Here is a 13,051-nt window from a genome sequence, read left to right as displayed (position 1 = left end):
TTTCTGAATTCGAGGCCAGCCTTGTCTACACAGTGAGTTCCAGGACAGCCAGGGCTATAAAGAGAAACCCTGTCTCGAAAAAACCAAAAAAAACAAAAAAACAAAAAAAAAGAATAAAATTCTGAGCAGGATAACCATATCCAAATATGACAGCCATGGTAAGTTCACTTATAAGTGGATTATTACAGAGTCAGAAATGTACTTCTGCAGGGACTAGAGAGATGGCTCAGTGTCTAAGAGCACTGACTGCTCTACCAAGGCCTTGACCTCAAGTCCCTGCAAATACATGGAGGCTCACAACCATCCATAATGAGATGTGATGCCCCCTTCTGGTGTGCCTGAAGACAACTACAGTGTACTTACATATAATAGTAAATAAAACATTGGAGCAAGTGGGGCCAGATCAAGCAGAGGTCCTCAGTTCCAGTCCCTTAAACCACATGATGGCCACAACCATCTGTACAGCTAGAGTGTACTCATATACATAAAATAAATGAATCTTATATTAGAAAAGAAAAAAAAATGCACTGCTGCCTTATGCCTGTGTTGTTGGAGTAGGGAATGGTCTGGCATATCTAATAAGATAGCCTTGTGAGTGCAATAGATGACTCTTAAAATTTTAGCCACCAAAATACAAGATTCTGTGAAAACAAATATATCTATAAAGGTGCTCAAGATTTTAACAGTCCAAATCTACTCTAGCAACATTTGAGAAAGAAAGTGGCTACCGGATTGTGGCTAAGGAAAATAAATCCATGAGAAAAGTGCTACCTCTGGAAGACTTACTGACTGAAGGCAGCAAACTTACTCTCTAATTTAAACTTTGTAATGATCAGTTCCTAGTAGATATGCAGAACCGGTTGTACAGGTGGACAGGTTGTAGTAGAACAAATCAGATTTATAACTATGCAGGATTACAGGTACAATCAACCACAAACGTAAGTCCCCAGGCTTTTCCTCTACTCTAAAGATCATACATGTGCATCACCAGTGGAACTACTTTACACGTTTGTAGTTTGCTCAGGTAATCCCAATGCGTTCACCAATGTATGGAGGGATTTATTGTCTGTTTTGATGTATTCACTTTCATCTTTAAATATTTATTTTTATTTGTTTCTAATTAGGTATGTGAGTTCTTCTGTTTCAGTGTATGCAGGTTACTCAAGTGTTTCTACAGACTTGGAGAAAAGGTCAGACACCTGGAATTGGAGATAAGATGGTTGTAGGCACAGGGAATCAAACACTGCTCCTCAGGAAGAGCAGCAAGCATTATCTACCTCTGAGCCACATCTCCAAAAGATTCCATATAGCATTTTGCAGAGGGTCTCATGAAGGATAAGATTATAAAGCCTCTCCAAGGGCTGGTGAGATGGCTCAGTGGGTAAGAGCACCCGACTGCTCTTCCAGAGGTCCAGAGTTCAAATCCCAGCAACCACATGGTGGCTCACAACCATCCGTAACGAGATCTGGCGCCCTCTTCTGGAGTGTCTGAGGACAGCTACAGTGTACTTACATATAATAAATAAATCTTTAAAAAAAAATTAAAAAAAAAAAATAAAGCCTCTCCAAGGAAAGAACATGTTGTGTCACTGTTTACTCTGAAAGATCTAGGAGGCAGAAGAGGCAAAAACAAGGGGACACAAGATTATTGGGTCAGGGTAAGCACAATACACAAGTATGATGTTGTCAGAGAACTTACTCAGTAAATCAAAAACAATTTCTTGTTCAAAACAGATTTATTAGAACCTATGAGAAATTATAATGGTAACAGTGGTGGTAGAAGATAATAGCAGGCTACTGGACATCCCCAAGAAAGAGGTACAGCTTAATAGTGATAAAAGTCTAATACCAAAGGACTCCAAGGTTCAGTCAGACTTATACTCCATAAAAATAAGTCCATATACTGTAGAACAGTAAGGGGAGAGCCAAAAGGTGGATGCCATCCACAAGGAGAATGAAACAGAGCCCTCCTATTCAAATCCATTATGATCTTTATAATGTCCTCACTCTTTATCCACTTCCCTACTTCTAGGGTCCCTCATACTCAGAAATTGCTGGAATGCAGCCCTACAATTTTCAGATATAGCTGCTGTTCAAGGGTGTGTCTGTACTGTAGACATTAGGCTGAAAATAAGCTCATGATTTTCCATCTCAACACAACTACCTCAAATCAGAAGAATTTGACTGACATTCAAAGAAAATGAAATAATTATCTTTCCAAAGTACATTCAAAATGCTCGAATACATATGTTCTATAACTGTAATGAGTCTCTTGAGACCTGATCTCCATTTATCTGAGCCCAGGAAAGACCTCTCCTTATTAATTGCTCAGAAGAATCCATGCCCTCCAAATTATAAATGAAGAATTCATAATTACGTAAAGATGGTGTACTCACAAAATAGACCTGCTTTGGCTGCCTTACACCCTTGAGTGTGTTCATAAGCTCAGAACAAAGTTGTACAAATCTGTCTGGAATAACATCATAACAGTGATCATAGACTTCAACAGGGGCAGGGTACTTCTCCAGGGTCAGCTGTGTGAGGTTGGTAGTGTGCTGCAGCAGCTTCTCCAGGCTGACCATGGAAAATTCGTTCATCGCAAAATCAACTTGAGTGAGCTGGGAACACTGGCTCAGCACAGGCAGAAGGTCACGGATTTGGAAGTCGGTGAGGTTAAAGCACTTCAATTTTAATGTCTGCAGAGTAGCTGTCAGTCTTTCTAGTAGGCTTCCTAGAAATCGATGACTTGAAGGCTTGAAGGTGGTGTAACTCATGTCCAGGTATTTGAGCTGATGGATGCTTGGACACTGGGACAGATACCTCATGTCTGATTCTGAAAGACTGCAATAAGTGATAGCAAGGGTCTCTAATGGACCCTCAAAGCACCTAGAGAGAGAGAGAAGGGGGGGTTTACCTCACTCAAGTTCAATAGTAACAGAGAAAAGGCTGTTATTTCAAAGTAGCAGAGTTTCCTTAGCCAAAGGTCATTGTCAGATCATTATTAATATCAAGGTCAGGTTGCTCCCTGATGGAGAGCTACCATGTTCTTCCATGTATGAAATATGTCATCACTGTCTGGTACTGCCTCAGCTCTACTGATCTCTATGAACTAGTAAAAACAAAACATATTTGGGGACAGGTGATATAAACAGGAAAATGCAGGATCTTCAACTGGAAACCACACAAACCATTCCCAGCTCTGCCAATATTTATCTCCATGTGCTCCAGCTTCCACAAAGACTCTGTTCTGTTCACAGGGCTTCCTTATGACCACTGTAATTCACTCATTTCCCATCTACTCAGCCCCAACCTGTGCTCAAATTACCTCTGACCCATGGAAAGTCAGAGGCAGATGCAAATGGTTCATATAGTTCCGAGCAAAGAATTGACATGACAGGCCATGTGGTATAACATCTCATATATTCTATAGATCAATTATCCATCATCAGGGTTTCTCAAGAAACGTTTTCAAAATCATGGACACCTACATGATGTCTGGTTTTACTAAGGTGACAAGTCAGGATGCAATAGCATCATAAAGTACTATATCAAATATGCTAAGCTCACATCTATATAAATGTAAGCAACCATATGAACTCATATTTAATATAAAGGAGAACAACAACAAAATAATTTCCTCACCCCTGAATAAAGCTCTCTGTCCTTTCTTACCTGAGCATTAGATCCAGGCGTTCTTTCAGGAAGAAGACATTATTCACATGGAGATGCTGGACCTTATGCAGTTTGGAGAACTCGGAAAAGATCTCTGTAACAATACGGGCTTCCTCTAGGTCTGTAAGGGAAGCAGGTCTCCTGATGTTCATGAAAATGAGTTTCTGGAGGTTTTTCATCTGGCCCAGGCCATGGGCTAGCAATGCAAGGTTATATATATCCCAGTGTGTGGTCTTTATTGCCAATTCCTGGATTGAGGCTACAAAAGAAAACTTCAAGAACCTTAGTTCATGACAGTGAATGCCCGTAAACTCCAGCTTCTCACAAATCACCTGTATCCCATCTTTTCTCTGCTCAGCCCACCAATGCAAATAGTTTAGGTATTCAGAATATCGGCAGGACTTGAGGGAAAGATTCATTTTTATAGTCATGGTCTGTTTTCCCGCTAGGACGGGATGATTTCCCACTGGTTGGTTCTTGCCAAAGACATCTTGAGAGCAGACTTCACGAAGTAATCCAGCACAACTATCCCAGAAGTCCTGGTGGGCATTTCCCAAATCAAGCACTTTTAGGTTCCACCTGCTGTGAGTATAGTAGAAGGACATTCATAGGACAGGACACACAATGTGTAATCTGCATGACCCATAATTCAACTTCCCTTAAATCAATTCATTTAACAAAGTTTCCATTTTCAGTGGCTGGGGAAGAGGCAGGGACATACTCTTTGCATGTACACTATTTCTGTTTTCAGCTGTCCTTCATACACCAGAGTCCTGCCTCTTTGTTTCCACTCTAAAAGATACTGACCTGTACAACAGAAGCCTCTGATTTGGGATACAGAGATGGTTCTTCCAGAACTCCAGAGTTCAAATTCCAGCAACCACATAGTGGCTCACAACCATCTGTAATGAGATCTGATCCCTTCTTCTGGTGTGTCTGAAGACAGCTACAGTGTACTTATAAATACTAAATAGATATATCTTTGAAAACAAGCCTCTGATTCACCTTGGACCCATTGTGAATCCTGTATTCACTTCCTCTCATCCACACACATTCCTCCATGCTACCTTAGACTCACATACCTAGGTCTATCCTTTTGTGATATCAGCAAATCAAGGCCATCTAGTACAGCTTTCAGGGTCTCCAGGTGATTAATCCCACTCAGAGCTCCCACAGGAAGGAGTGGGAAGGGCCATGCTGCCACCATCAGGCTCAGGATCTTAGGTTGTTTGCTGGTGAATGCATCCTTGAAGAGTGGTGGGAAGAGTTGCACAGGCAGGTTCGGCAGAGCAGAGATGGTCAAGGCTTCATCTTTCAACAAACTTCTTCTTGCCAGCTGGCAGAGTGTTGGTGGGTCTTTGAAGCTCATCGTAGCTTTCAGGTACGCAGATGCTAAGGAAATATCCAAAGGAAGAAAATATTTCATCTCAAACACTTTTAGCAAGCCTTTTACCCCCACCTCATCCCAAATAAATAAACCAGGCAGAGGTCCAATCACTTGTCTGATGACATTGGAAACCTTGTTATTCAGATAACACATTATCCAGCTTTCTCATTGCCACCATTCCTTCAAGGTCCTCCTGGTAATATATAAGGACCCATTTCAACAGATCTTCCATGATATTCTGCCTATTCCGATCCAATATTCCCTGTGAGTCCTACTCTAATCTGTAACAGGAGACTCACACTTGATTCTGACACTTTTTTTTTTTTTTTTTTTTGGTTTTTGGTTTTTGGTTTTTGGTTTTAGAGACAGGGTTTCTCTGTATATCCCTGGCTGTCTTGGAACTCACTTTGTAGACCAGACTGGACTTGATTTCAAAAATTCGCCTGCCTCTGCCTCCCAAGTGCTGGGATTAAAGACATGCACCACCACAGCCCAGCTGATTGCAACACTTTTGTGGGAAACAATCAAGCTTTTACTACAATCAATGTAACAACAATATATCTTATAAAACAGATACAAATTTTACTTCCATAAGCTTTAGAAGCAGGAGCCATGCTGAGCTCTAACCTGTCCTTTAAGAGATTGAATGCATTGAGGTCCTGAACAGCCTGCTATTGAAGAGTTCTGTCCTTCTTCCAATCACCTATCCTCCCACCTTCATCAGACCTGGGCAATCTGAACCCTTCTGGTAATCTTCCCTTCCCTGCCATCTTCCCTCCTCATAGTGTCATCTCAGGCATTCTAATCTGCCCAAAGTACCCTGTATTCCCTCTGGATATGCAATCTCCTGCCACCTTCAGCAGACCTGTGGATCAGAAACTATACAAGTAAGTATCCATTCCCTCTCCATTATTCCCTGATCAGCTAGTTTTTTCGGGAATGTCAAGTTACCTTGAGCAGTCTGCTATCTCAGGGGACCCACAATTGTCTTGCCACCTCTCCTCCCACCTTAAACAGATTTGTGGATCCTGAAGTTGAGATAAGCCACTCAACATTTCTGCTTGATGAGTCCTGTGGGTCAAGTTAAGCTGCCCTGAGCAGAGTGCTATCCTGATGGGACCTACATTCTCTGGTGACCTCAAAGATTGTCATGGCACAAAGACACTTGTTCAACTAGGTTTATAGAAGCTTTCTGTTAATAGCACCGAACTGTGAACAACCAGAGATGACCACAGATGACAACTGATAAAGACAAAGGGTTACATCTACACAATGGATTAGTATGCATTTATTAAAATTAAAGACAGCATAAATTGTGCAGGCAAGTGAATACAATAACAGGATACCATGATGAGTAAGATAACTCAGTACAAAAAGTACATGCATGGTATATACTCACTAATAAGTGGATATTAGCCTCAATATACAGGGTACCCATGCTATACTCCACAGATACAAGGAAGCTATCAACAAGGAAGAAACATGTTAGGATGCTTGAATATCACATAGAATGAAGATACAATAATCATAAGAGGCTGATGGAAGGAGGAAATGGTGCGGGAGAGGATGGGGAGGATAATGCTTGGGGTCAGGATCTGGTGTGAGCAGAGACAGGAAAGATGCAAGATGGCCATGGGTATGAATGGAAATCTGCAGATGACAGGGATGATTAGTTGTGGCTCTCTCCAGGATCAGACAGAAAACTGAGATAAGGCAGTTGCCCAATAATCAATAGGGTGACCTTAACTGTTACACTCAGCATGAGGGAAATGGAACCTGAAGAGGCCATCTACTTTAGCCAGGCAGAAAACCCAGTGGAGCAACAGGGACAATCACCCAACTCCAAAACTTTGACCCAAAATTCATCCTGTGTACAAGAAATGCCAGGATGGAGGCTGGAACAGAGACTGAAGGAATAGCCAAATAATAATGATCCCAGAACAAGACCATTCCCATGGACAAGCACCAATTCTTAAAATCATAAATGATACTCTGTTATGATTGCAGACCTGAGTCTAGAATTCCTATTCTGAGAGGCTCCATCCAGCAGCTGAATCAGAGACCCACAGACAAAAGTGAATGGAAGTTGGGGAAGAATAGGGGGTAGGTGTGCAGGCATCGAAGGGGATAGATATAACAGGAAGACCATAACTTTCAAGTGACGTAGACCCTTAGGGTCCTTGAGACTGAAGTACCATCACACACAGAGACAGGACATAGGGTTCCCCACACATATGTAGCTTTAATGCAGCTTGGTTTCATATAGGCCCATACAAATGCTTAAGCAGTCTCTCTGAAAAGCAGTTGCCTGTATGTGTGATATATTCTTCGGACAAGCACCTAATCTCACAGACTGAGAGATGGACAGTCTCAGCTTCACAAGGACACCCTAACTCAAAGCAAACTTTCAAACTGAAAAAAAAAAAAAACCATAGAAATCAACCAGAGAAAAGTGTTTATATGTCACACTTTAACCCAAACCCATCATAGGAAGAAGGAGGTCTCAATGTGTTTGACACCATAATGTGTTTGACTGCATAAGATATTTTTCATTACCCAGGTCTAAATAGTTCAGCCTGACAGTGGTAGTGCACCCCTTTAATCCCAGCACTTAGGAGACAAAGAGACGCCTATTTCAAGGTCAGCCTGGTTTAGAGTGAGTTCCAGGACAACCAGGGTTACACAGAGAAACCCTGCCTTGAAAAAAAGGGAAAAAAGATATAGTTCCTTTTGGTAAAGCCAAAAAACTGACACAGGCTTGATAGCTGAGAACCCATGAACTAAACCACTCAGTCTGCTTCACTGAGTTTTATCTGTTCCTTAATTTAGTGGCTCTTTACATACTGCCTTTATGAATTTATTTTTCAGGAACTCTTTTCACATTAGCTGTGGTTATCTGAAACTCCTATTAGCAACAACCCTCCAGCCTCAATATTCTACCCAGGAGGTTAGATGTTATAAACCAACACACCTGCATGAGTTTTCTTCACAGGTGATGTGCATGGTTCTGAGTGTGTACCACATTGCCTTTACTCTCTTCCTGACACGAGACATGCACACAAAAACTCCTCCTCAAATATCCTCTGAAAATGTGTGGCAACCATATTGTAACAAATCCACATTCTCTTCTGGAATATGTAGGTGACTTGGAAGCTCTGTCCTCTCAGCATGTTATCTACTCAGATGGATGAGGCTGGAGGATGGCTTGTATTTATTTTTGCAAGGCAGTAATTCTAAAGATGCAGCCAATTGGAAATGATTCGTGAGAATCAGTAACCCTGATTCTCTCTCTACAGAGCTCTAGTTTCTGTTCTATCTACAGCATTTAGTGATGTAGATATGCTGGATTCTCTCTCTCTCTCTCTCTCTCTCTCTCTCTCTCTCCTGTCACACTCTGACTCTTCTCTCTCTGTGCACATGTTTTTGTTTGTGTGACGTGTGTGTGTGTGTAATTTGGTGTACTTATACCATATCAAATGAACTTTTTTTTTTCAAATACTGATTTTTAATATGGTTCGTAAAAACTTTAACCTCCCCTCCTGTGAGCACCATTCACAGATACCTATCTACTACTGTAAGACATGTGTAGTATGAATCCGTGCTTTCTGAATCCAGATGAAGATTCCCTGGAACTGGACATGAGCTGCCATGTGGGTGAAACAAGGTGCTATGGGATAACAACCAGTGCCCTTAACCACTGACATCTCACTTAGCCTCAAAACATGAATAAAGTCTTGTTCGCCTGAAACAAACAAACAAACAAAAAACCTCTGACGTCCAATATAGCCCACCACCCCGAGAGGTAATGGGAAAGAAAGGATAAAAGTGGGCTTGTTTAGAAAGGTTTTTTAGAACAAATCCAATCTGTATTGAATGGTCAGAAGCAGCAGGTACATCCACTCACAAACACTTCATGGATACACCAACAGGCCAGTCCTTTACAGTCTGGTTAGCAAACACCAAACAACAGTGGTGGAACTACCTAGCAGAAAGAGCCAGACCTTAGCCTGGGCTGCAATCAGCAAGAGGGACCAAGCAGAATTCATGGAGAATTTCATTGTTGTGCCTCATCAGGGCAGGAATATTTAGCAAATACTTGAGACTCACAGGCATTGCAGAGATAGCACTATAAACAAGCCAAGCTCAGCCTCCATCACTGTCAGTGGAATCCTTTTTAGACTCTTTCCAAATATCATGTGTCCTTCATAGGTCTTGCTTCACCACATTCCCCTGTCTAAGTTAACATCACTGCCAAAGAGCCCAAATCCTCAGGAGTGGCAAGAAACTGCTATACAGGACAAGAATTTTTTCCATGCATTTCTCTCTCTGGAATCTGGACATATGCAGCTCAACTATGCAATGTAAAGCATGCCAAAACATGCATGTCATTAGTACAAATTGTTTCATTACTTGTGTTTTCTCATGCTTGCTTTAGCAGAATTTCATGTCTCCTGTGACTATTTCACGCAGAATTCCTTTAGGAGTCTGTATTAGTCAAGGTTCTATATAGCTAGTCTCTATATAGTAAAGGAACTTATTGATGACTTACAGTCTGCAGTCCAATTCACAACAATGTTCCAGTAGTAGCTGTGAATGGAAGTCCAAGGATCTAGCAGTTGCTCAGTCCCACAGGGCAAGCCAGCCAAAGAGGGAGAGTCTCCCTCCTTCCAACGTCCTTATATGGACTCGAGCAGAAGGTGTAGCCCAGATTAAAGGTATGTGCCACCACACCTTTAATCCCAGATGGCCTTGAATTTGGAGATATCTCCATCCTTATCTTCTGGAATCCATAGCCACTATGCTTCAAGATCTCCATAACAAGATCCAGATCATAAACTTCTACCTCCCAGCCTCCAGGTTAGGGTCACTGGTGAGCTATCCAATTCTGGATTGTAGTTCATTCCAAATAGTCAAGTTGACAACCAGGAATAGCCACTACAGAGCCTTTTATACCTGTTCATTTAAACTAAACAATCATTCACGTGTGGCCCCAGCAAAACACCATCCAAACTGCTTTCCAAGGAACAGGTAAGTCTCCACTTCACAGGTAGAAGAAACTCAACTGCATTTAATGCTAATCTGTAGTTGAATTTAGACCTGACAATCCTGAATGTCCCTTTATTTCCAGCAACAGAAAAGCAGAGGCCAGATTTTCCCTGTGACTTTTTTTTTTAAGTCTGTCTTGATCTACTCAGTTCAAAATAGCCTAGTTAAAACTCTGTCTAGAAAACAAAACAACAAACAAACAAAATTATTTCTTAGGTTTCCCAGTGCCTTTATACCTTGGCAATGGCTGCTGAAACTTTGCTGATATACAACCTACTCCTAATATACAGACACAGGTGACCACCAACAATTGTCCTTAGTGACTAATGATGCCATTTCATAAACTTCCTTAGTTGTTCTTGCCAAGGATCATGCAGATGACCAAGGAAAGGCTAGGAATTTGGAATTTCTTTATTTCTCTGAGATCCTGTATTGAGGTTTGTTCTCTTGCTGTGTATTGTGATGCATAAAGCTCTGGTTGCCCATCAGATTGAGGAAATCCTCATGTAAGACAAATGATGCTATATAACCTTTCTCCTTAATACAAAACTATAGGCTGAATAAAGATCCCTACAGCAAATAGCTGGAAAGAACAAAGATGTGTGGGACTTTGGTTCCCAGGCTTGGGGTCTGAGGAGAGAAAATGAGGAGAAATGGAGAAAAGAAGACACCATGGGGTAAATGCATCATGAGGACATGAGGGTTGGCCTGTTAAAGTAGGAGCAGAGCAGACAGGCCATGTTATCTCTTTGGAATATTTACAGGGATATAGTCAAAATAGCATAGAGAGTTGATATCTGCCCAGCTCCAGAGCTATTAAGGCTTCTTAGAAATAGAAAAGTTCTCTGTCACTTATTTGGGATTTGAATGACCAAAAATGGTGTAAAAAAAAATCCCCAAAAATTTTTACTACAAAGGTCCTATTGATTTGTGCACAGGCTATTCATCATGGAATCATGAGTTGAAACTTAAAGCTTCCTGGTGATCCTTTCTCAACCAGATATATTCTCCCAAGCTGGGGTTGGATTGCATATGGTGTCTGAGAAGGAGGGGGCTTTGGAGAGGTTTCATATCCTAGAGGGGAGAATTTTGGCATTAAAACTATTGAGGCCAAGTAGTGGTCGCACAGCCAGGCAGGAGTGATCCATGCCTTTAATCTCAGAATTTGGGAGAAGCAGGCAGATCATTGCATTCAAAGACATCATGCTCCATCCTGCAAGTTTCAGGACAGCCAAGCACACAGAGAAATCTTGTCTGGAAGTACAATACATAATCAAACTAGAGAGAAACTGCCTAAAGAAAAAAAATATCCTGAGCGAGGTAACCCAATGACAAAAGAATACACGTTATGCCCTCACTGATAAGTGGATATTATACCAGAAGTTCCGAAAACCCAAGATACAATTCACAGATCACATGAAGCTCATGAGGAAGGAAGACTACAGTGTGGATACTTCAGTCCTTATTAGAGGGAGGATCAAAATACCCATGGAAAGAGATACAGAGACAATGTTTGGAGCAGAAACTGGAGGAAAGGCTGGTCAGTGACTGTCCCACCTAGGGATCCATCCCTTATACAGTTACCAAACCCAGACACTGTTGTGGATGCCAACAAGTGCTTCCAGAAGAAGCCTGATATAGATGTCTCCTGAGAGACTCTGACAGTGCCTGACAAATAAAGAGGTAAATGCTCACAGACATCCATTGGACTGAGCACAGGATTCCCAATGGAGGAACTAGAGAAAGGACCCAAGGTGCTCACGGGGTTTGTAGCTGATAGGAGGAACAATATGAACAATAACATAAACCAACCAGTATCCACAGAGCTCACAGGGTCTAAACCACCAACCGAAGAGTACACATGGAGGGACACATGGCTCCAGCCACATTTATAGGAGAGAATGGCATTGTGGCACATCAATGAGAGGAGAGTCCCTTGAGCTTCTGAAGGGGGCCAGTGTAGAGAATGCCAGGACAGGGAAGCAGAGTGGGTGGGTTAGTGAGCAGGGGGAGTGGGGATGGGATAAGGGAAGGTTTCAAAGGGGAAATAAGGAAGGGAGATAAAATTTGAAATGTAAATAAAGAATAGATCTAATAGATATAAATAAGTCTAACTGATAAATTACAAAAAAAGAAAAAAATTAAACTCTCTGTGGACTCCAAATAGATGGTGTTCAAGTAGGCAATGTAAGGCAGAGCAACATAAGGATGGCATTGCCAAAGAAACCTTCATTATGCATTTTCCCCCTGCTTCCTTTAGCAGAAGCACTTTTCACCTCTGCCTGCTTCAGCTAAATATTCCTTTCACCAGTCTTCCTTAGCCTTTTACGTGGGCCTGCTTTAGTGAAACATTCCTTCCTGTGTTTGCACCAGCAAAACAATATTCCACTCATCTGACCTTCCAAAGAACCTTGCGTTTCCACTTCAGTGGGGGTGTCTCACAGCAGGCTGAAGAGAAGAGGCTGTTGTCTTTAGAATTGATCTCAATCTCCTTCCTCAACTTAGTTTATCTACTTCACATCCAGGCTAGTCATGATGCTCTGGACCTGATGCTCTGGGTCTCTCCTTCACAGGCTTGGCATTTGTTCCTCTCCTCTACAGCCTCTGGAATGCTGAGATTCAAAATGTGCACCACCATGCCTGGCTCCCTTTCTTAAAAGCAAATATTTGACCCAGAATGCTCTTCCTGAAGCACTGTGAATGGCCCAAGACAGTGAAATCATGGGTGTTCTGGATAGGTCCCTTAACAGGGAGGAAGACTGTCCTGGATGATTCAGGAATGAAAGGCTGAGTGGCTATGCAAGGTTTACAGGTAGTACGGGTCTGGGACAGATATGTCCAGGTTTGTGAACTTTTATTGAATGAACTGAACCTATAGGCTCATATAGATTTCCAAAATAATTCGACTTCAATTACACATGCCCTTTCAGAATTAATTAGCCCTAA

At 41.8% G+C, this 13,051-nt stretch overlaps 1 protein-coding gene across 1 annotated transcript; it reads right to left on the bottom strand.

The window, feature by feature from the left end:
* Positions 1-2,252: 2,252 nt before the first annotated feature.
* On the bottom strand, positions 2,253-5,041 carry LOC110293592 (PRAME family member 12-like). Its single transcript, XM_021161472.2, has 3 exons — positions 4,755-5,041; positions 3,673-4,254; positions 2,253-2,886 (listed from the first exon to the last, which is right to left on the bottom strand). Exons 1-3 carry the CDS (start codon positions 5,039-5,041, stop codon positions 2,253-2,255), a joined length of 1,503 nt encoding a protein of 500 aa, XP_021017131.2.
* Between the last annotated feature and the right edge of the window lie 8,010 nt (positions 5,042-13,051).

Source organism: Mus caroli, unplaced genomic scaffold, assembly GCF_978045245.1.
Source record: "Mus caroli unplaced genomic scaffold, Mus_caroli_1 scaffold_6, whole genome shotgun sequence".
NCBI classification, from domain to species: domain Eukaryota; kingdom Metazoa; phylum Chordata; class Mammalia; order Rodentia; family Muridae; genus Mus; species Mus caroli.
The sequence above is the reverse complement of the archived record's forward strand: the minus strand, read 5'-3'. Positions and strand labels throughout refer to the sequence as shown.

Bases quoted from the DNA above. Each gene is read 5' to 3' on its own strand.
- LOC110293592 (XM_021161472.2), bottom strand. From the start codon at position 5,041: ATGAGCTTCAAAGACCCACCAACACTCTGCCAGCTGGCAAGAAGAAGT. The intron at 4,255-4,754 runs GTATGTGAGTCT...CTATACTCACAG, and splicing joins TCACAAAAGGATAGACCTAG to CAGGTGGAACCTAAAAGTGC. The intron at 2,887-3,672 runs GTAAGAAAGGAC...CTCTCTCTCTAG, and splicing joins CGCCTGGATCTAATGCTCAG to GTGCTTTGAGGGTCCATTAG.